Here is a 21,013-nt window from a genome sequence, read left to right on the forward strand (position 1 = left end):
AAGCATTTGACATGGCACCCACATACAATGTTCTATGATTAGGCGTCTATTAATAATACAGGCATTCAGTGCCTTATCTCATTCAGATAAATTATGTCTATATGTCAATTATTTATCAGCTAATTGGTTTGCCTTAGAAAACTATGGGAATATTGAATCGAAGATAAACGACTTCAACCACTTCCCCTCCCCTCTATAAACATATAGAAACTCATATTGCCCGCTCTTTCCCTCACAATCTCACATTGCTCATTTTTCTCTTATAGAAGGTTTGCTTTGCGCTGCTTGTTTGTTTGCCAATTAGTTTTAATCGAAGTGCGCTCGCTGGTTCTCCGCTCGCCAATCGTTTGTTTAAATTGCTTTTCTAATTAATGCGCTGGGCAAATATTTGCCAGTGCATGTGTTGTAATAAAAAGAAGCTCCAAGTTCCCGGCTCCTTGGGCTACTTTGATTCCGCCTTTCCGGCGGTCGTGTCGCGCGTGTTTCGTTCCGCGCATTGTGTTAATTCGATTCTCCGGGTCGGTCAAGTGATTCAGTCTCTTTGGAACACTTCGATTCTCTTTGGCTGTCAATTTCAGTGAATACCAGGCGGCTACGTCATCGTTTGATTGCGTCAGCAGTCGCTCTTTCCCCAAAGCTCTTTGTTTTTTTTTCCCGTTTTTCTACTCAGTTTTGTTTTGCTTCGATATTCTGCCATCAGGCGACATGAGCAGCGATTTCGGTAAGCTTAATTTCAGTGATTTAAGTATTTAGCACTGGCAGTTTTCGGTTTTCACATTCGGCGTTAATTTACGAGTTTATGATTAATCAATTAAATGCCAATTTTTGCCAAAGTGCCAACCAAATAAATCGTGTTCAAATACAATCCAACATTAATAACTCTTAACGCTAGGCGGTAGAAAATGAACTCTCTAATTTATATACATTTCGGATTGCTAAATAAATGACAACAGTTTTAGTAGCTTATTCTTTGCATAGAGATTAAAAAGAGTTATTTATTTTATGTCAATTTATTAGTTGTACATACACAATCAATAATTTTAATCTAGAATGAATTAACCGAAAACATATTTGAAAACATATTTTTATGGGAAAATATTAAGAGTTACCTCAAAAATTTCATAAATTTAACAAGGACGAAGAAGTAATTACTGTTCTTAAAACCATTCACAAATATATAACAAGTTGAAAAAATATAAAGTATAAATATTTGGCATCCAAATTAGGTAAAGCTTATCCTAACTTAACAATTTTTTAAATCAATTGTTGCTTTTCTGTCATGATTAAGAAAAAAAGGTTGTTATCTGACTTAAAAACATAGGTTGAAAAGGCTTAAATCAATTTTGGTTATAGAATGATATGCAAAGTGATTTAAACTCCTTCAGGTGTCCAGGATGTGGTGGCCGAGAGTGATGGTCCGCCCCTGCAAGCTTTTCGCTGCAGTAACCCCTTCGACGATTCTTATGAGAAGACCTCATCTGAACAGGATTTTGAGCGCGATAGGGATGCCAATCAGACGCCGCTGCACATGCTGCGGCGGGCCAGCGAAATAGTGACTGCCAGTATCCTGGAACCCGAAAAGGAGCAGCTCCTGGGTGAGCGGCCTCAGGTTCCACCCCGGACCCACGGACCACAGATCCCAAATACCTCTGAAGGTAAGTAATTCATCTATTTGTGCGCTGTCGTCATGGAAAGCTCAAAAAATGCAAGGCAAAAGCAAAGCGAAAATATGTTTTCCGGACATTCTTGCCCTTTTTCCGCATGCAAGGATGAAGAAGGATGCTGAACAGAGACATCCAGAGGCACAACTCTATGCCAACGCCTCGTTGGCCAGCCAAGCGAAGCTCCACTGACAGAGACGGGCGGAATGCGTTCTCACATATGTATGCACTTCAGCATGTATTCATAGTTTGCTTATGCAAAGTTTTTGTTTCGCCAGCTAGGATTCAGGCAAAATCAAAGTCCAGGCTTTGAGCATTCAGGAGCTGATTGAGGCATTTCGATTTTAAGTGAACCGCACAATCACATTTTGCACAAATAAGGGGGACGGGGCGTATACGTAATATTTCCGCATATTGACGCCAGAGCGTCTGCGATTGGCAGTGCTGCTGTCCCGGCTCAAAATCAAGCATTTCCTTGGATTCTATCTGCTGCTAAAAATGTGCAACGTTTGCTGGGCATATGTGAGGGGCACTTGAAACTGGGTTTTTGTTTACACTTGTCTGTTTTGGCAGGTGGCTCCCTGCTGGTTTTTCGCCTTCAACAAAACGGTTATTATTGTTAAAACTCCCGTAGCTGCAATTGTTTTGCATCTGTCCAAATACGGACTTTTTGCGCGGACTTTTGCCAACTTTTAAGGGGAAAAGGATTTCCCTTTGGGCCATGGCCACAGTGGCATTTTCACACGAATAATGAGCCGTTTTAGTTGCACCCAAATGCCCACAATCAGACAACTAACACGAGTGCCAAAAGCCCGCGGCTCTCGACAAAGTATGTTTCCATGAATATGCATTAGCCGGGGCTCATTTCCTGTGCATTCATTTCGCATTTGCCATTCGCACTCGCTTTGCTTTCGAGTTGTGCCCTCGAAGCCTGCACCACTGATTCCGATTCCGATTCTGATTCCCGTTTCCATTGCCATTTCCATTTCCATTCCCATTCCGAGTCTCTGATTTGACTCTGGAAGTCATATTTAAATAAGTTTGCGCACCGCTGCAGGCTGCTCTAATGCTCGCATGTGCAGGCGCTCGTTTATATTAAATAAATTCCATTTAAATGTAGCGTCTGGGGCAATTCCTCAAGCTCAACCTTGAATGGGTGTGGTAGGGGTATTCACCTGTCAAACCCCCCACCCCCCTCACTATACACCTGCTCACTTTTCAAATGTCGCTTCTGCTTTTGAGTGAAACTGCGACATTTCTGTTAACTAAAGCCAACATGATATACGCTTGCCACACAAACATTCACTGTCGACTATTGATAAATGCAGTGCATTGCGCATTCGCCCCGTGCGCCCGCAGAGCTGTATGTAAGTCAGTTCATTACGTATACGCAGTGGGCGACATTTATAAATGCCAGTATGGGTGTGACTCAGCATAATGATTGCCAAATGAATGGGAGAATGTTAACCGTCACGAAAACCCTTTAGACGCCATTTGCATTGACGTTGATGCGTTTTGCCCAACAGCATTTCGCATCTGTTGGCCCACTTGACAGGCTGTGGATCCTTTGACTGGCTTCGAAGGATCTGGCACTTGCACTTGCACCAGAGCTAATTACTAAAACTGTGCTTAATCGGGGCTTTCCACTTTTGCTTTGACCACCTGTCCGACTAATGTTGGGGACTTGTTTAGTTGGCTTTGCAAGGGCTTTGCCGTTTTCAATTTGTCGCCTTATTTGCTAAGCGGTGAATGGCGCTTTATGACCTGGTTTTTTGCAACTATTTTATTTTTTTTTTTCGTTGGCTCGCCCGGAGCCAAGAAAGTGCCAGTTCTACTGATTTGCGATGTATGAGCACTAAATTAGATGCGAATCGCTGGGGCGTGAGTTCATCTCTTGGCAGGAAGTGCGTGACAACGGAGTGCAATCTTCCTCAGAAAGAAATTATTTTTCAAATGTGCGCCATGCACTGGTTAACATTGGAGTTGCAAGTCTGAATCAGGATTCAGGACGCGCGAAGGATGCCGGCTGGCATAGTTAAAAGGTGGCACGCTTAAGTAAACATAAATAAAATAAATGTGTGCTGCGTACGGGCAAAGTGATTTGATATATGCTGCAGACAGAAGATGGAGTTTCAAACTCTTACTTAGACAGGAGCTCTTTGGATGAAAAAATGGTAGGATGGTGGAGCAGAAGTCATCACCATGTGCAATTTACCGTTTAAACATATTGAAAAAGCACCTGACGTTTGCCCGTAAGTAATGAATAGTTGAATAACTGATATAAATCACTGTATATACAAAGGGGTGTTCTTTGCAAAGCAATTTATGGAACTTTTTGCTGCTCTGCCACGCTGTAATAACAATCTAAATGTTAAGTGACAGCAAAAAACTTTGCAACTTCGAGAACTACAATAAATTCTCAATCAGACCTTAAAGAAGTTTTTCGACTATCTTGCCAGGCTCTCGAAGTTGTTTAGTTCTCGTTTCGGCCTTGTCTGGAAAAGTGTTTGCCTCGCTTCCAATTAACACCTCAGACTCGCACTCACACGCAATAGTCCGCACATGACAACCGAATGACAAAAACTTTTGCTGCAGATGCAACTGCAGCTCTATATCCATGGCCATTACTTTTTTCCATCATCACAGGATCCCCGGCTTTTTTTTTTTGTCCTGCCTAGTGCCATAATTTGTGTGAAAACTTCGCCAGCAATTGAAAAGCGAAATGCTGGGCATCCAGTTTCTTGGCTTAAAAGAACTTTTGCATTATTTTCGTGCCTGGTCACTTGAAAGTTGCAGAAAATATGATAAGATAAAATGCCAAAAAGTGCCAGTGGCAAGTGGGCGGCGAGCAGCGATAGGGGGCGTGGCCCCGGCAAGAACTGCCAAAGGTAATAATCAATGGGGCGGCCAAAGAAGCCTTAATGACCTGCCCAACTTGCAGTTCAAGTTGGCTCAACGGCTTCTTTTTGCGACTGCCGCCGAGTGCAGCGCATGAATATGAAATATGAAATATCACAGCAGCGGGAAGACCTCCGAAAGTGCTGTCTTACAATACCTGAACGCTATCTTTGCTGACACCTTTGCACAATTTATGCACAATTTTTTCAGTTTCAACGGCAGCGGCAGAAGCTAACAAAAAAAAAAAATAAAAGTAAGTGCCGCAAAAACTTTTAAATGAGGCACATAATTCAAAAAGGCAGCGAAGAAATCTTGCCTCGGTTATCATTCCATTTCACCAAAACTCCCATTTCCCTCTTGTTATGGCGCAGATATTTTAAATTAATTAGCAAAACTTAAATATTTGCTGTAGTTCAAACGCGAACTTCGCATTGAACTTGTAAATATTCAATAAGCTCGCAGCCATTATGAATTCAACTCAACTGAACCGCACCGAGCCGAGAGTTTAGCCCGCTGAAATGGCAAATATTTGCGGGGCGTACATAAGTTTCCTGTTGGTTATGGCTAATTAATTGATAAGCAAATGCTCGTATCATAAATGAGCCCCGGGCCAAAGTAGTGTTTGTAATGGAAACACTGGGGGTAGCATTTTCCCAACTATTGCAAAATGCCCTAAGCTTTCCAAAATAACAACGCACTTTAATCCATTGGTGTTCTATATGTGAACATCTTGATCTTGATCAGTTTCCGACTGCTCTTCTGATTAGCACCTCCAACTTAGGGTTCAGTGTCAATTCCATCTAATAATCCCATATGTTCTCATTATCACACATCTCACTCGACTCTCGCGATTAGCTCGCTAATTTTAAGTTATTAAACAAATATTTTGTTTGTTTCGCTCGCGTGCCCACGAGAGCGTCTCTAACTCCCAGATATATGTTTTTTATTAGCATAAGATAAAAAGTGTATACGACAGAGGCTGTAGAGCTTTCCATAGAGCATTTCCATCTCAGTTGGCCGCTGCCATTGAACGCGATTAGTCGGCGTTTGGCATTAAATTTGTGCGGTTCCGTGATGAAACGGTTTCAATAAAATTTCAATTTCCATTAAATGAGAGAATAGGATGCCAGTGAATATTGCTAGTTTTATGAGTGCTGCGGTTAACACAAACTAATTTATTTATACGCCAGCCAGGTAAGTCCCAACCAACTCAGGGCAAACCATAATTTCCCGACTCTCGTCATTGTTTTGATTGTTAGAAAACACTGTTTCCATTGGCGCGCAGCGTTTTACATCATTTCAGCACACACAAAACTTTTTAAAATGCTCGTTATTGTTTTAAAAAGTGTATACATTTAGTTTTATACGCATAGTTACCGCGATGTCTGATTATTTTATTATTTTAAATAAAATTAAAATTTTAAATAATTTTGTTTCGTGGTGGCTGCTTACTTTGATTACCGGTGTTTTGCATTGCATTTTTGCGTTATCTCTTTCAAACAGAGAATCCCTTTTAATTCAGTTGTAATTAGTTACATTTGCTTTTGTCTGATAATATGATAGGGCTACATATATAGTTTGACCATTTTGTGTAAGTCAAGAAGTAAAAATAATTTGATTATTATTATTTAATGAATACAAATCTTAAATTAAATATTTATGAATTCATTTTTTGTATGACATGCCTTAATGGGATATTTTAAGTAACTACAAATTGTTACCTGATGTGTAAACTGAGGGATATGAAACCAAAAACAAAAAAACCGAAAGACAGACTTAAAAAATCAATTGAAAATGAAGTAAGGGATTTTTAATTTGTGGCTGAAATAATCCCAACATTGTTGTTTATGATTTTGCATCCACCATATATTTATTTGCGTTCCCTGCATTATGACACCCAATTAGCATCGGCAATCAATTTAGGCATGTGTGTTGAAGAGTCGCATGACGCGCTGAATCACAATCGACACGTGATCGATGGACCAATACGCAAACAGAGAAATTGTCGCCTCGAACAACTGGAACTGGAGTTCGCACCGGCGAGAATTGGCGCTAAATATTTGCGCACAATTAACACGTAGCCCGGCGGAGTGGTGACAAATGACAAGCAGATTGTCTTCTAAAATCAAATACAAATGCGAATAAAAAGGGCAAAGAATCTGGGAATCAAATCAAATCAAGTGCTGATTGCACAGCCCATGGAAAGCACACATAGGCAGAGTCGGCTCTGAATAATAATTGTGTGAAGTAGATTGTAAATTCCTGTTATTAGAACGGCGCTTCATATGCAAATATCAGAACCAGTCTCCACTCCAATTAGCCAGGGTGTTGGCGTCAATTGCTCGGAATGGTTCGCCTTTGCATTCGCAGCGAACCGACATTAAGTGCGCTAATTATAAATGGAAATATTTATGTATTTCCTAGCACCTAAAGCCTAGCGCCTTTCTCGACCTGTGAAGTTGTCGCGGCAACAATGAAGCCAATTATGGAGGCGACTGTTAGCGACTGAGCACCTGTCGTTTGGCTGGCTCTGGGTTCGTTCTCATCCTCCACCTCGTCCTCGTCCTCCTCCTTGTATTCGTCCTGGCCCAGGTGAAGACAGCTTCCTGCCGGCAGCGGTGTCCTTGTCTCGACGTCTTTCTCGCCCTCGTTGCGCCTGCTCCTCGTCGGCGCAATCAACGGTTGTCAATCTTTGTTGCAATCTTCATTTCGCCATCGCCTTGAGTGGCAAGGGGCTTGTGTGTCTGCTGCACTTTGCAATTTAAACGATCCAACTGCTGTTGGGCTTTCGTTATGCATGAGCAGCAGAATTGAATGCCAAATGGGCTAAATGCAGTTGCTTTGCGCTTATAAGCCAGTCGATTTGTCCTGCTTTATTTTGTAATGCCTTTCGATGCACCGAAACAAATGTAGGGGTAGGAATCACTGACCTTCGATTAGATAGACCTGACCACAGAATGCGACAAGCGGTATAATACTAATATATATTAATTATTTAAAATCTACATAAATATTAAAACCCCGTAACTTTTTTACGTCCCAAGTTTTACTTATATTTTTAAGTGCCTAAAAAAATGCAGCACTGACAGGAAAGTTAATTATTTAAGAGCATACTTTAAGATATCTTTAGACTATAAAAACTTCTTTACCATTCCCCATTCCTCCAGTGATCCTGATGTTGCCATATATATTAAGACATTTAAATCTGTTTGCCACTTACAGCTAAGCGCAGCAGACAGCAGCAAAATCAGTGGCAGCTGCAGCAGGAGCAGCAGCAGCAGTACAACAACAACGGGGCACTGGGGCCAGGTGACAACATGACACAAGGATCTAACAACGGCAGTGCAGTGCCGCAGGGTTCGCAAGGCGACATCCTGCCCACCCGCCCGCTGCATACCAAATTAGACATACAGAAAATCCCGGAGGACGCGGGCGACGCCACACAAAACGCTGCAACAATAATTTTAACGCCGACATCATTAAATTTAACAAATACAACACAAAATGTAGCCGGCAACAATGCGGGCAGCACCAACACCAACTCAAACTCCAACTCCGGCTCCGGGTATCCAACTCCGGGCGGAGTCCGTGGCGACGAGTACAAAGGGCCCAAATGGTAAGTGAAAAGCTCATGTGGCCAGCACTCCGGGTTGCGAAGTCGCGGTGCCGGTGCCGGTGCCGGTGCCATTGTGCGGATTTGTGCTTAACCCTTTGAATATGCACTTCCGGCGGGACAGCAGCGCCGCCATTCACACTTGCATTGCACGCGTTTTTCGCATATCCGTTGGCTGCCTTTCGTTTTGTATTTTGTATTTTGTGTTGTGTACTTCTTTTGTGCGCCAACAATGTCGTCGTGGAAGTTGCCGTTGCACTAGGCAGCGGCGCGTGCTTCCGTTCGGTTTTGGAGTCCTGTTTTGGTCCTTTTCCCAGCCCAGGCATACATATCTCATCCCCATGTCCCCGGACGTCTAGTCTAGTCGCAGGCGCGCCCGATTTCTTGTTCTCCTTTTGGCTGCGACACTTAGTTTAATAGCTGGCGAAATGCCTTGTTGGCTGCAGGCGTTTATTCTTCATGTTCACAACAACGCGGCGTATGAGTTACAGTGTTACGTATCCGACCCGTGGGTGTGTTTCCATTGCGGTGCTGCACTTGGCTGCGTCCTGGCTCATGTCTCACTTTACTTGGACATCTTCAGCAGCAGGGCGAAGAAACTGTAGGCATTGTTGATGGTCTGCCAAAAGTTAAAGGTTAGAGGAAAGCAATAAATATATTTTTTATAGAGGACTATTATCATTTCCGTAATGTTTTAAGAAGTAGATGAAAAACGGTTGGTTTTTTCTTCAAAACCGATTGATAGTTTCTGACCTCTTATAACTCACAATTTTTAATTATTCAATCTTTTACAAAAATGAAAACATCTCATACAAATCTTACCTTTACGAAAATGGGCAGCCCGATTTCGAAGAACACCCCAGCCCGCACTTTAACCGGTCGCTTGAGGAACTCCATGTAGCAGTTGAGCAGCTTGCGGGTGCCCACGGAGTACTCCAACCAGTTAGTAGCAAAGACACTGTCAGTGAGAGCATTGGCATGGACGGTCAACTCATTGCCATAGTAGCAGGGCAGGAATATCTGGACGATCATGACGGCCACGAACTGCACGGTGGTCAGAAAGAGACCAGGTCGCTGCTTGAAGCCCATGTGCACCAGTCGATAGGCGCTGAAGCAGATGATGAAGGCGCTGAAGATCACCTGGGATAGGACATAGGGCGAAACTAGCACCTCACATTCCCTGGTCAATTGCCGGACCTTAGCGTCCAGCTGGAAAATCCTTCTCAGCTCAGTTCTGGCTTTCTCCTCGGGAGCATTTCGCAGAGCACTCAGTCGCATTCCTATCAGCCTGAAAAGCATGGAGATCTGGAACATAAAATAACAGCCCAGAGTGTCCAGCAGGACATTGGAAAGGCAGCAAAGAGTCATGGCCACTACATTGTAGCCCCAGGCGTAGAAATAACGCTCCCTGGTGCGCCATTCAAAAGGCACATAGTATCCGAAGGGCAGCTCGTATTCCTCCTGGAAAAACACACTAATATATCCCATTAGAGCCACGAAAAGGCTTCCTCCGATGTATAAGTAGAAGATGCGCTTAAAGTCCTTTTGATTTCGCTCCCAGAATTGAATTTCGTTGTGATTTCTTAGATTATAAGCAGGGTTGTGCTGCAATTTGTTTATAAGATTAGCTGCCTCATTTCGTCGGTACCAAATATTCAGCAGCTTAGTGACCAATGTCAGTTCGGTTATGGACATATACAAGACTTGACCAGCCTCCTCGAAATCGGCAGAAGTCATAGCCTCATACCACATGAGAGCAATGTAGGTAAAAGTCAGCGGCAGGTGCAACACAAAAGGATAGATGCGTTTAAGCCGGGATAAAATGCCATCTCCTTCGTCGTTTTTCCATTTCAGAAGTCCCGTCCAGCGCTGGACCACCAAAAGAAATTGAATGGCACTCAAGCGATTCGTAGACTCCATTATCACTAGTTTAATTAAAATTTACTTAATGAATTAGCCACTGACTTTTCCGGCTTTTATAACCATTGGAGTTCCCAAAGCCTTTTGTAGGTCAATTTGGGGACATTTCTTTAATTGAAGCTGAACTAGGGTCGTATTATCGGACTTTTTTTTAACTGGAACTATCTTTCTACATCCTAGTTCATGTTTAGTTCAAATAAACTAGTGCCTGCATCCTTATGAAAATTTACATTATATTAAATGGTAAGGAACCGGTTCATGTTGGGAGCGTAGTTCTCGAGCTGCTCCAGCCCTGATTTCTTTAGGTAACCAGCCAAAATATTTACACAATTAATAAGCAGGGCAATTACAATAATTAGCTTGGACAATAGCTAACAATACTACTTGTTAAATATTAACTGTTGACCGTCACAAAATGTGTAAGTCACGCAATACAAAACCGAGATAACTGGGGAAATAACCCCATCATACTAGTATTCCTTCATTAACATTACGATTTTAAAATCAGTGTACCAAAGCCTCTGCAGCTAAAAGGAGTTCCGATGCCTGAGATGCCTAATATGCTTAAGTCTCAATCTTTTAAAGGAAATCATTTATATAAAATAAAATAATATATAAGACCCAGATGGGGCTCTATCTTTGCAAACAACTAGTTCCAGAAAATTCTAAGCACAAATTGAATTTGGACATTTGTACATTTTCAGACTTGTATCTTAGCAGTATTTTATAGAAACTTTAATTTAATAAATAGGAATGATGATTCAATTTTTAAAACATAATAGATTTATTATATTTAACGAAGAAATAGTCATTAAGATTTAATAAAACAATTCAAATCAATTTGTTGTGCATATATTTTGTAATAATCATATTTATTAAAGTCTTTTATTACATATTTGACTTTTTACTGCGAAACATTTAGTAGAAGAGCAAAGAAACTGTAGGCATTGTTGATGGTCTGTAAGGTTCGAGAAAAGAGTTTAAGAGAAGACAAACAAGACAGATTTAAGTGTATATGTAGACCTTAACGAAAATGGGTAGTCCAACGGCGAAGAAGTTTCCAGCCCGAATAGTTACTGGTCTTTTGAGGTGCTCCATATAGGTGTTGAGCAACTTGCGAATTGGGGGCCGACATTGCAGCCAATTGGTGTGATATACTTCGTTGGTCAGTTGGTTGGCATAGACGGTTATCTCATTGCCATAGTAACATGGCAAAAAGATCTGCAGGATCATGACACTCACAAATTGCAGCATGGCTATAAACTGACCGGGATTATCTCGAATTCCCACGTGCTGCAAGCGGTATCCACTAAAGCAGATTATCAGGGCACTCAAAATTATCTGAGATAGGATGTAAGGTGACACAATTTTCTGGCAAATGAGGGTTAATCTGTAAGGACATGATATTAGCACAGAAGAAGGAAATAACTGTAAATTTTATAGGACCTTCGTACACTCTGATGCAACATGAAGATGCCACGCAACTCCTGGCCAAAGTAGGAGTCGTCATCTATATTCTTAAGACCCCTCAATCGCAAGCCCAGCAGTCTGTATAAAAGAGAGATGTGGAACAGGAAATAGCATCCCAGGGTGTCCAGGGTTATATTCGATATGCAGGTCAGCGTCATTCCAGCCATATCGTAGCCATAGGCAAACCAGTACCTCCTCTCATTTCGCCACTCGAATGGTACATAGTAGGCGAAGGGCAGTTCGTAGTCCTCCAGGAAAAGCACGCCAGTGCAGCCACTATAAACCACACCCAAACTTATCAGGATGTATATGTAGAAAAACCACTTGAAGAAGCGCTGCTTCCGCCGCCAGAAATCCAGCTCTTCATGATTGCGCAATTGGTAGTTCGGTGAATGCTGGAGCTCGTGCATCAGCTGCCAGGCTTCAGTGCGATGGTACCAGATGCTCAGGATCTTTATTACCAGGGCCATTTCCGTAATGGACATGTAGAGCACTTGGCCCGCCTGCTCCAGGTTGCTTGAGATGAAGGCCTCCAGCCACATGAGTCCGATGAAGGTGAAGGTTATGGGCAGGTGCAGCAGGAAGCGATAGTTGCGCTTAATGAAACCCAAGAAAGTCCACTCCGCTCCAGCTCTTAAGGACCAGGGCCAGAGGCCAAATAGTTGCATGACCCGGAGAATCAGGCGCATGGCCTCAATGCGATCCTTGGGGTTGTCCATTGGTATTAGTCCTGGTTTTAATTTCTTTCGGCAGGCTGCTTTTATAGCTTTAAGTGGCCACGGTAATTAGCAGCAATTACGAGTACATAATTAAGTTAAAGACACACGAAACGACTTATGAAGGACGAAATTCCCTAGTCCATTCATTGCTTTTGTTCCAGTTGGTCTAACTCTTTTCTTGAACTCCTTACAGGTGGATACACTTCCGGTCGCATTGGGTGAACATTTCCGAGCAAGTGGCCCTGCTGGCCATTTTCCTGGGTCTGTGGTCCATGGCCTGGGTTTTGCTGCCGGAATACTCACAGCCACAGACCGTCATTATGCGGATTGCATTCCTCTTCGTTGGAGCTCAGATCCTTGGTATCCTGGTGTCCTTTGTGCACCTGCCCGACATGCTGGGCATGCTCTTTTTCGGAGTGCTCTACGCCAATCTGGGTCTGGCTAATTTCGAGGGCTATCAGAAGTTCGAGCTGTTTTTGAGGTGAGTTTATCGGGGCTGCCACAGAAGTCAATAGGCTTTGAAAGGATACAGCTTATTTTCAATCAGGAGGTTCGAATAATTCATTTAAAAGGACGAAGTTCTCTTTTGCGCCTTATTATCTAAGACAACTTTAAAAGTGATATCAAAACCCTAAAGATTTCTCTGGCACCCCCTATTTTTGTTCTTTAAATACATTCAAGAATCTTATAATATAATTTCCCTCCCTTACAGGGAAATGGCCCTGATCAACATCATGTTGCTGGCTGGCCTCGGGCTGGATGGAGACGCCTTCAAGCGGCTGTGGTTCATGATTCTCCGCCTGACCCTCCTGCCCACAATTGTGGAGGTGGCGGCCATCGCCGGACTGGCCTACCTCACCCTCTCGATGCCCTGGCTGTGGGGCATTGCCTTGGGGTGAGTGGTTAATGGATTACTTCGGTTATCGGGGGCCTTAATGGGCTAGTTCAATGTTGCAGGCTGGTCATCACCGCCGTCTCCCCGAATGTGGTCGTCACCGTGATGCTGAAACTCAAGGAGGATCGCCTGGGCCTCAACAGCGGCATCCACACGCTCATCTACGCCATGACCACATGCAACGATGTGGTGGCCATCTTCATGTTTGGCGTGATAATCAGCGTAATATTCTCAACGAGTGCGTGCCACCCGTCGTGCCCGGGAATCAGAGTTAAATAAACCCCCGATTCCGCTTACTTGCAGCCTCGCTCACCCAGCAAGTGCTGCAGGGTCCCATTGGCATCGGGATTGGACTCGTTTTCGGCTATCTCTACGGCTCGATGCTCCAGTACTTGCCGTCGCGCAACGCGGTAAGCTGCCAGACAAAGGCGCCTCGTCCTTTTCGTCCTGCTGCTGCTCGTCCTCGAGCGGGCTGCACTTAAAATGCACATTCAGTGAACACTTAGACACTCAATCAGCGCATTTAATGATGCAAAACGCGCGCCAGTCTCCAGAGGGGAGGTGTTGGGTGGGGTTGTGCCATATGTACGTGGGGCAACAGAAGACTGCACTGGGAGAAATAGGTCCTGAGATCAAGAATATGCTAGTGGCAGGGTGCATATCCTTAAATCAGTTTGACCTACTTACCAGCGTTGTAAAAAACTATTTAAAACATCTTTAAAGCTTAATCCCTTTCTAAGTTTTATTTAAAAAAGCATAGATATACTAAAAGTTTTTAACCACTGATAATATTTCTCACATACCAAAGAAGAGTTTTCAAGTTAATACAACTTTTAAAGTTACAGAATTATTTTGATACAACTATATTTGTTGCTCACATGTAAAAAAAAAGGTTTTTATTTGAAATATCATTTTTTGAGGCATAATGTTCCAAACTATGATGTCAGTTTTTCGCATAGTGCCAGCTTCCGCACAGTCCCCTCTCAGCGGTTGTTTGTGTGGGTGCTCTTTGCATAAAAAGACACTTACATGCATAGCGGCAACGGCAACGACAACGACAACGAAAACGGCGAAGCTGGCGACATTTGCGACGACAGTTACTGCCAGCGTCTATGTGAAGTTATGCCGGGGACATCGAGGCAGCCGCAGCCAGAGCCACAAAACTCATTGCCGCAACTTACACCGCTAATGGCGCGCATAATCAAACGCCATGGGTGGTGCGCTGAATGCGCTGCACCACCCACTAAGCCACCCATCCCCAACCCAACCCAACCCAACCCCACGAACATGCACACACACACTCCCGTGGAGTTCTCATAACTTTTGTTTTCTGCAAGTCGCGCTCGCCTTTGCCATCGTCAAGTGGCATCCACATCCGCATCCACGCAAGGGCTGCAGTTTGTACAAAAATTTCACGCTGTGCGCTGTTGAAGTTGCATCCTTGCATATTTTACACACCCACCAATCACCCAGCCATCTCCTGCCACCCACCGAACCACTCACACACATACAATACATATATATACACACAGCCATGGGCTATTCACTGTCAACTCCCAAAGGGGAAAAGTAGGGGCTGTCATCAGGCCTCGGTTTTGGTCTCAGCGTTTTTTTCGCATGTCATTGCTACCGCCTTTATTTTATTATTATTACGCAGTCCCTTGTAATTTCGCATTCAACGTCACCTTTTTTCCACTTAATTTTCCCGCTCCCGCTGACAGTATTTTTCAATAAGATATTCGCTCAAAAGTTTGCAATTCGACGAGGCTGCGAAAACTCAAGTTGAAGAACTTAATATCCCAGCGTTAAGGTAAATTGTACTTTTTCCTATAATAAAGAATAGTAAGCTAACGAAGTGCCATCGAAGGCAATTTCATGCTATTTTACTAGAACGAGTAGCTTTAAGTTAAATAAAAACAAGAAAGGAAATTATATTCTTCAAAATTATTCATATGGTGTATTCTTAATACTCATAAAAAGTCTCAACTTCCTAACTTTAAAAACACCAAAGTTATGGCATTTCCAATCGTTCAGTTATATGGCAGCTATAGGATATAGTCGGCCGATCCTTATGTAATTTGGTAGGTCGGATTGATTGGCCAAAAATAAAACCCATAGAAAATCCCAACTTGATAACTTTAAAAACACCAAAGTTATGGCATTTTCAATCGTTCAGTTATATGGCAGCTATAGGATATAGTCGGCCGATCCTTATGAAATTTAGTAGGTCGGATTGATTGGCCAAAAATAAAACTCATAGAAAATCCCAACTTCCTAACTTTAAAAACACCAAAGTTATGGCATTTCCGATCGTTCAGTTATATGGCAGCTATATGATATAGTGGCCCGATCCGGCTCGTTCCGACTTATATACTACCTGCAATAGAAAGACAACTTTTGGGAAAGTTTCAAGCAGATAGCTTTAAAACTGAGGGACTAGTTTGCGTAGAAACGGACGGACGGACAGACGGACGGACAGACGGACGGACAGACGGACGGACAGACGGACAGACGGACATGGCTAGATCGACTCTCCTGGTGATGCTGATCAAGAATATATATACTTTATAGGGTCGGAAATGTCTCCTTCACTGCGTTGCAAACTTTTGACTGAAATTATAATACCCTCTGCAAGGGTATAATCACTTGACAAAGAAAAGGACGCATATTGAATTGCAGCAGTTTGCGGACATAGTAAGGCAAATTAAAAGATTCCAATCAGTCTTAACACCAGCCGGGAGAACTGACAAGATGACACTGCAGATATTAGAAAATGTCCAAAAATTCCGGCTGAGAAAATATTGTTGTAGGCTAGATTTATCAGATCTAAATCGTTGTAAAAGTCTTTTTAGTACAGTTTTTGAGTTTGAAACACAGGTATATGCAAGGAAAAACAAAGAGAGACAGTGCCTTTTTTCCTCGGCTGCAGCACACGTTGCGTATACGCAACCTGACCGCACACACAACACAAACAATGCAGAGATGAACGGTAAAAAAAGCAGTCTCCATCAGAGCTTTGTAAAGTGATTTCGCCTTTTTTCCCCCTAACTCACCTGTTTTGCCATTCACTCTCTTCATATCTGTCCTTTCCCCATCCATTGCAGACGTACGCAAATGGGCTCCGTTTCGTCCTGACCGTCTTGGGCGGCACCATCGCCGTGATGGGCAGCCGCGTCATCGGTTATACGTCGGCCGGTGCTCTGGGTTGTGTAACGACCGCCTTCATTGCGAGGATTGGCTGGCGGCGGGAGGAGTCCAGGCTGACGGCCCAGCAGCTGCAGGCACAGCAAATTGTGAGTATTCCGCACTAAAAAAAAAGTCCTAATTTATTTACTCGTATTTTAGTTAATATCTGTCAAAGGAAAAAGTGAAATCAAAGTTCCACTCATGAGCTCTTTTTATTATATCTACATCCGATATAACTTTTTTAATCATTAAGGTCTATCCATATTATAATTTTAGTTTTTTCTCAGTTAAATGCAACTTTTATGTCACATGTAATACAAGGCGAAAATAACATAGTGGTGTCACTGAAAACTACCAGAAAAACTACCAATTAAAAAATAGAATATCACAAAAATTGTTATGAAGTCTTAATTAACTTTTTATATTTTGAATTCAATTATTTAACATTGAATCTTTTATTTTTTTTAATATCATTTCTATTTTAAAAAAATAAATTTGGTCTTTAAAGAATAACTAAGAACTCTCCCATATTTGTTTTCTGTGTTTAGGATCTGGCTCTTTAAGCTCGAGACTTTGGCTTTGGTCCACCTTTGGATTTCTGAGTGCTTTCGGTGTATTGGGCGCGCCCGCTCTTTTTCTGTGTTGTTTGGTTTTGGGTCAAGAAAAATGTTCCCTGGCAGTGCCATTTTTTATGTCTGTTCCGTTGCAGCTGTAAAAAGCGCCTGTATGTGCGGGATTTTTGCTAGGCAATTTGTGACATCACGTCCTTGTCCCATGTCAGAGTTGACTGCCGGTGCTCGATTTGTTTCCAGCAAGAGTTGTTTTTTTTTTTGGGTGCTCTTTCCATTTACCTTTGCATTAAATTTTTAACCCAGATGCTGGCGAGGCGGTGATTGTGCACTCCGGCTGCACTTGAGTTCCAAGGCAACGCTCCGTAAGCCGATTGGCTCGCTTCCTTCTTCTTGGCCGTCGGTGGCTCTTCTGATTTAAATGGGGAAAATAATGAACGAACTGGGTCCCAATTGAACGCATGGCCCCGATCTAATAACAACCTATTGATTTCTCTTGCAGGCGAGTGTGCCCAAGCGTCTGGACCTCATGTGGAAGTTCCTCAAGCCCGTCTCGTTTGCGCTTATTGGCAAGGAAATTAATTTCAACGTGCTGCAGGGCCATGTAATCGGTTATGGCGCTTTGTTGGTGCTCGTCGGAAGTTTGGTAATTAAAATGGTCGCCGGAGGCGTGGCCGTTGGTGCAACAAATGTTCTTCGCCCCGGCCACTTATTTAATTTCTTTCGGTTCTCGACCAGTTTGTGCGGGAAATGGACGCTGCCAGGCGACCAAATCCCCATGGTTTTGGGTCGAAAGAAAAAAAAACGAAGGGAGGTGGGGCTGAACCGACCGAAATGAAAATGTTCCGGTACCGCAATGCAAATGTTACCTGCACACACGGCACAGAAAACCAAAGGAAAAAAACCAGCTAGAGATGACCACTTTCTTGTTCTTGTTTTCAGTTTCGCCTGGCTTTTGCATATTTATCCACATATGGCGGAAATCTGTCGAGAAAGGAACGTGCCTACATTACAATTTCCGGTTTTCCCAAAGCAACTGTCCAAGTAAGTTTCCCGTTCCGCGTGTCATGTTGCTGCGGTTCCCCATTGCCATCCCGTACTCTCCGAACTCCATTCTCCATTCACCGTTCTCCATTCCCCGTTTTCCATTTTCCGTTTTCCATCCGTTGTCTCCTGGCCTGGTGGCGCTTTTTATTTCATTGCCGGCCATTTCACTCGCTTGCCACTGGCAGACTGACCGTCGTCCCGACTGTCCTGCTCGTCCTGTTTTTCCCGTTCATCCTGGCCTGGTGTTTTCCCCATGCTTAAGTTATACACGTATTTGCAGGTCATGTTCTCTTGGCCAGAGTCATCGCAGGTCCTGCTCCTGCGGCTGCAGTTGGCATGCCAGCCTTTTGTTTGCAGTTTAACCGCAAGCGGACATTTTGTTTATGTCGCCTGTTTGAGCGAGTGTGCGCCCTGTGTGTGGCTGCCAGAAATTTAAATGTTCCGCTGGCTTACTTACTAACTTCCCCAGAAAACCCTGGTCGGTCACATGTGTGTGCCTGTCTAACTTTTCCCTAATATGCGGTGCATATTTCACTGTCCACCGTTCTCGTACTGATTTAATTAAAATTGCACAGCAAACTGCATATAATCTGGTTACGCTGCATATCACTCATCCGCAGCGGTGGCCGCCCTCTAACTCTGTATTTTGTACTCCTTTAGGCCGCTCTGGGTCCGGTGGCTTTGGACTTGGCACGTGCTGCCAGCGGGGCCAGTACAGAACAGCTTGCCTTGGCCAGCAATGTGCTCATCATCTCGGTGCTGGCGATTATTTTCACCGCCCCACTGGGCGCCATCCTCATGCTGCGACTGGCGCCATATTGGCTCAAACACGGCGATGCAGTGGAGGCGGTGGACTCCCCGACCACGCCCACAGTCCCAAACGCCAAGGCCTTCAATAGGACTTAGCACCCGGATGACCCACGCATCTGGAGTCGAAAGTTTTAATCCATGCCGTACTTACCTAGCCATCCTAGCTGTACTTATACTTACGTGTACTTAGTCCCATTCGGCAATACGAAGTTCAAATAAAAATAAATGCGAAAAGTTACAAACATATTTTCCTCAAAGGTTGGTTTTTCGATTCATTTTCAATTCAAAGGACCTTTTTTTATGGGACTAATTTTCCAGTTATTTGAATTAACAAAGTTTGGACTTAATCCGGCAGGACTACCGCCCCAAATGGGCAACTTGGCGAACTGGGATTTTATTGTTTTTTGTTTTTTGCCCCAAAAAGAAAAGCTTTTCGGCACCTAATTATGACTGGATCTGTGTTAATCCCGGGCTTGAGCCCTTGCTAATTGATTTTATAATTAATTTAGGGGGACTTAAACGCTACGGCATGTCAATCTGGCACGAGTTTTTGTGTCATGTCGAATCAATCCGTATTAATGATTGACAATTGAACAAGCTGTTATTGTGAGCAGAGGCCGCTCAAAGGCTTTCGTTCTCCACTCGTCGAGTTGGTCAAGTAAATAAATGAACCCAAAATGACTTTGTTATTTTCAAAGAATAGTTCTCATCCTCGCCCCGTTTTTTCTCAACAAATTTTTGCGCCTGCTGCTTTTGTGACAGAACCATTTGGCTTCGAGCTGGGTAAAGAGCTACGCTGGATCCATGGCAAAAACACAAAATAATGGCAAAGAGGGAAGAATGTCATTTAATTGAAAAGTGATTGTGGGGCCAACCAGCATCGAGTTGTCCCCTCCTTTCGCCATGCGATGCAGAATTTGCAATGCAAACGGCTTAGAATGAACTTGATGTTCTGGCCGCCTTTGATGCTTTTAGTTTTTGCTGTTGCTGCGGTCGCATGACGACCGATGGTAACGGAAAACAGAGTGAATTTTTTTTAAATGGTGACCAATTTGCTTTTGAAACACTTAAAACTCCAAAACTCTACCTTCTTAATGTTTTCCTAAATTCTACTAAAATTTTAATATATAATCAAATCCGAAACCTTTAAATAAATGATTAAAATAAAGAAAAGTTTGTGATATATTAAAAACCAATCGAACATACATTTTTTTTATTTTCATCGCTTGCTGCTCCACAAATTTTGTGATTTCAAGGTAACTAGTAAGCACTTTCAAAGACTACTTGGTATAAACTAAATAAAACTCCATTCGATTGATATTTTGCGCAGTGTAATAGCTAAGCTTCAGCTGTGTCCCGGTTGAGTGAATGCCGAAAGGAATGAAATTAAAAGACGGCAAAAACGAGGCAAGCGATAGAACTGAGAGAAAAACTTATCATTTTTATTATCCTGCAGCTGCGCATATTTATAACTTGATGTCCCTGTCTCTTTCGCATTCGCATTTGCCATCGTCTATCCTGGTGGCCTTTGTGTGGCTTGAAAAAGAGTTGGAAATTGAAGGTAAATTAGTGTTATTAAAATGGCTGCACAAAAATAATTGCGCAACTAAATGAAAATTTTAATGAAAATTCTCTGGTTTCTTTCCTTCTCAATGGTACCTGTGCTTTTTCACTTTTCCGCTGCGATGGCCATTGCCCCAGCTTTCTGTTATTAGTTGCATTGTTTTCGCAGTTGATGTCCGTGCAATTAGCATAATGAAAGCATCTGCAGGGCTAGGATATTTACGCAGGCGGGTAAGAACAACCAATGGCAAAAGAGCATTGGATGGCCGGCTAAGGGATATAATGAAGTGCGTAAGAGCCGGAAAACTCTGATTCGAGTACCGCAATTACGCCACAATTGAGTTATGTTCGCATCACATCAATTATGCTGCCACCGGCATAATCCTTCAAAACTCATTGCTCTTATCGCGGCCATTCAAATGCCACCGGCCATAGATCAACCTTATCAGCGCAGCCAAAGCATTTTCCTGCGCCAAATAAATTCCAGCAGTTTATTATTCTAATTCGCATGCCGAATTCCGGCAGAAAAAGAACGCCAGGCACGTCACCACCTTGCGCACAGGAGCCAAGCCACCCATCGAGCCACTAAGCCACTCTGCCACTCAGCCACCCAAACCCCCCCGAATACCACCCAATGAAAGGCCACGACCACCCACAAAGAC

General features: G+C 43.2%; 3 protein-coding genes across 5 annotated transcripts; 1 reads left to right on the forward strand and 2 right to left on the reverse strand.

Annotated features, from left to right (window-relative positions):
• Positions 1-450: 450 nt before the first annotated feature.
• LOC108052255 (sodium/hydrogen exchanger 9B2) lies at positions 451-19,034 on the forward strand. 3 transcript variants are annotated; one of them, XM_017134612.2, is made up of 11 exons: positions 453-721; positions 1,386-1,655; positions 7,782-8,175; positions 12,475-12,762; positions 12,994-13,176; positions 13,239-13,414; positions 13,480-13,586; positions 16,281-16,469; positions 17,434-17,577; positions 17,874-17,975; positions 18,639-19,034. In XM_017134612.2, exons 1-11 carry the CDS (start codon positions 706-708, stop codon positions 18,882-18,884), a joined length of 2,115 nt encoding a protein of 704 aa, XP_016990101.2. In that variant the 5' UTR covers positions 453-705; the 3' UTR covers positions 18,885-19,034. The 3 variants fall into 3 exon arrangements, with proteins under 3 accessions (XP_016990103.2, XP_016990101.2, XP_016990102.2); XM_017134613.2 differs by lacking the exons at positions 453-721; positions 1,386-1,655 and adding an exon at positions 5,591-5,753; XM_017134614.2 differs by lacking the exons at positions 17,434-17,577; positions 17,874-17,975; positions 18,639-19,034 and adding an exon at positions 16,522-16,711 and having other exon boundaries at positions 451-721.
• On the reverse strand, positions 8,719-10,092 carry LOC108052256 (odorant receptor 94b). Its single transcript, XM_017134615.2, has 2 exons — positions 8,995-10,092; positions 8,719-8,791 (listed from the first exon to the last, which is right to left on the reverse strand). Exons 1-2 carry the CDS (start codon positions 10,090-10,092, stop codon positions 8,738-8,740), a joined length of 1,152 nt encoding a protein of 383 aa, XP_016990104.2. The 3' UTR covers positions 8,719-8,737.
• LOC108052257 (odorant receptor 94a) lies at positions 10,997-12,281 on the reverse strand. The gene is made up of 3 exons (XM_017134616.2): positions 11,539-12,281; positions 11,116-11,482; positions 10,997-11,050 (listed from the first exon to the last, which is right to left on the reverse strand). The coding sequence occupies exons 1-3, from the start codon at positions 12,279-12,281 to the stop codon at positions 10,997-10,999; spliced, it is 1,164 nt and encodes a 387-aa protein (XP_016990105.2).
• Positions 19,035-21,013: the final 1,979 nt, after the last annotated feature.

Source organism: Drosophila rhopaloa, unplaced genomic scaffold (assembly GCF_018152115.1).
Source record: "Drosophila rhopaloa isolate 14029-0021.01 unplaced genomic scaffold, ASM1815211v1 contig_178, whole genome shotgun sequence".
Lineage (NCBI taxonomy): Eukaryota > Metazoa > Arthropoda > Insecta > Diptera > Drosophilidae > Drosophila > Drosophila rhopaloa.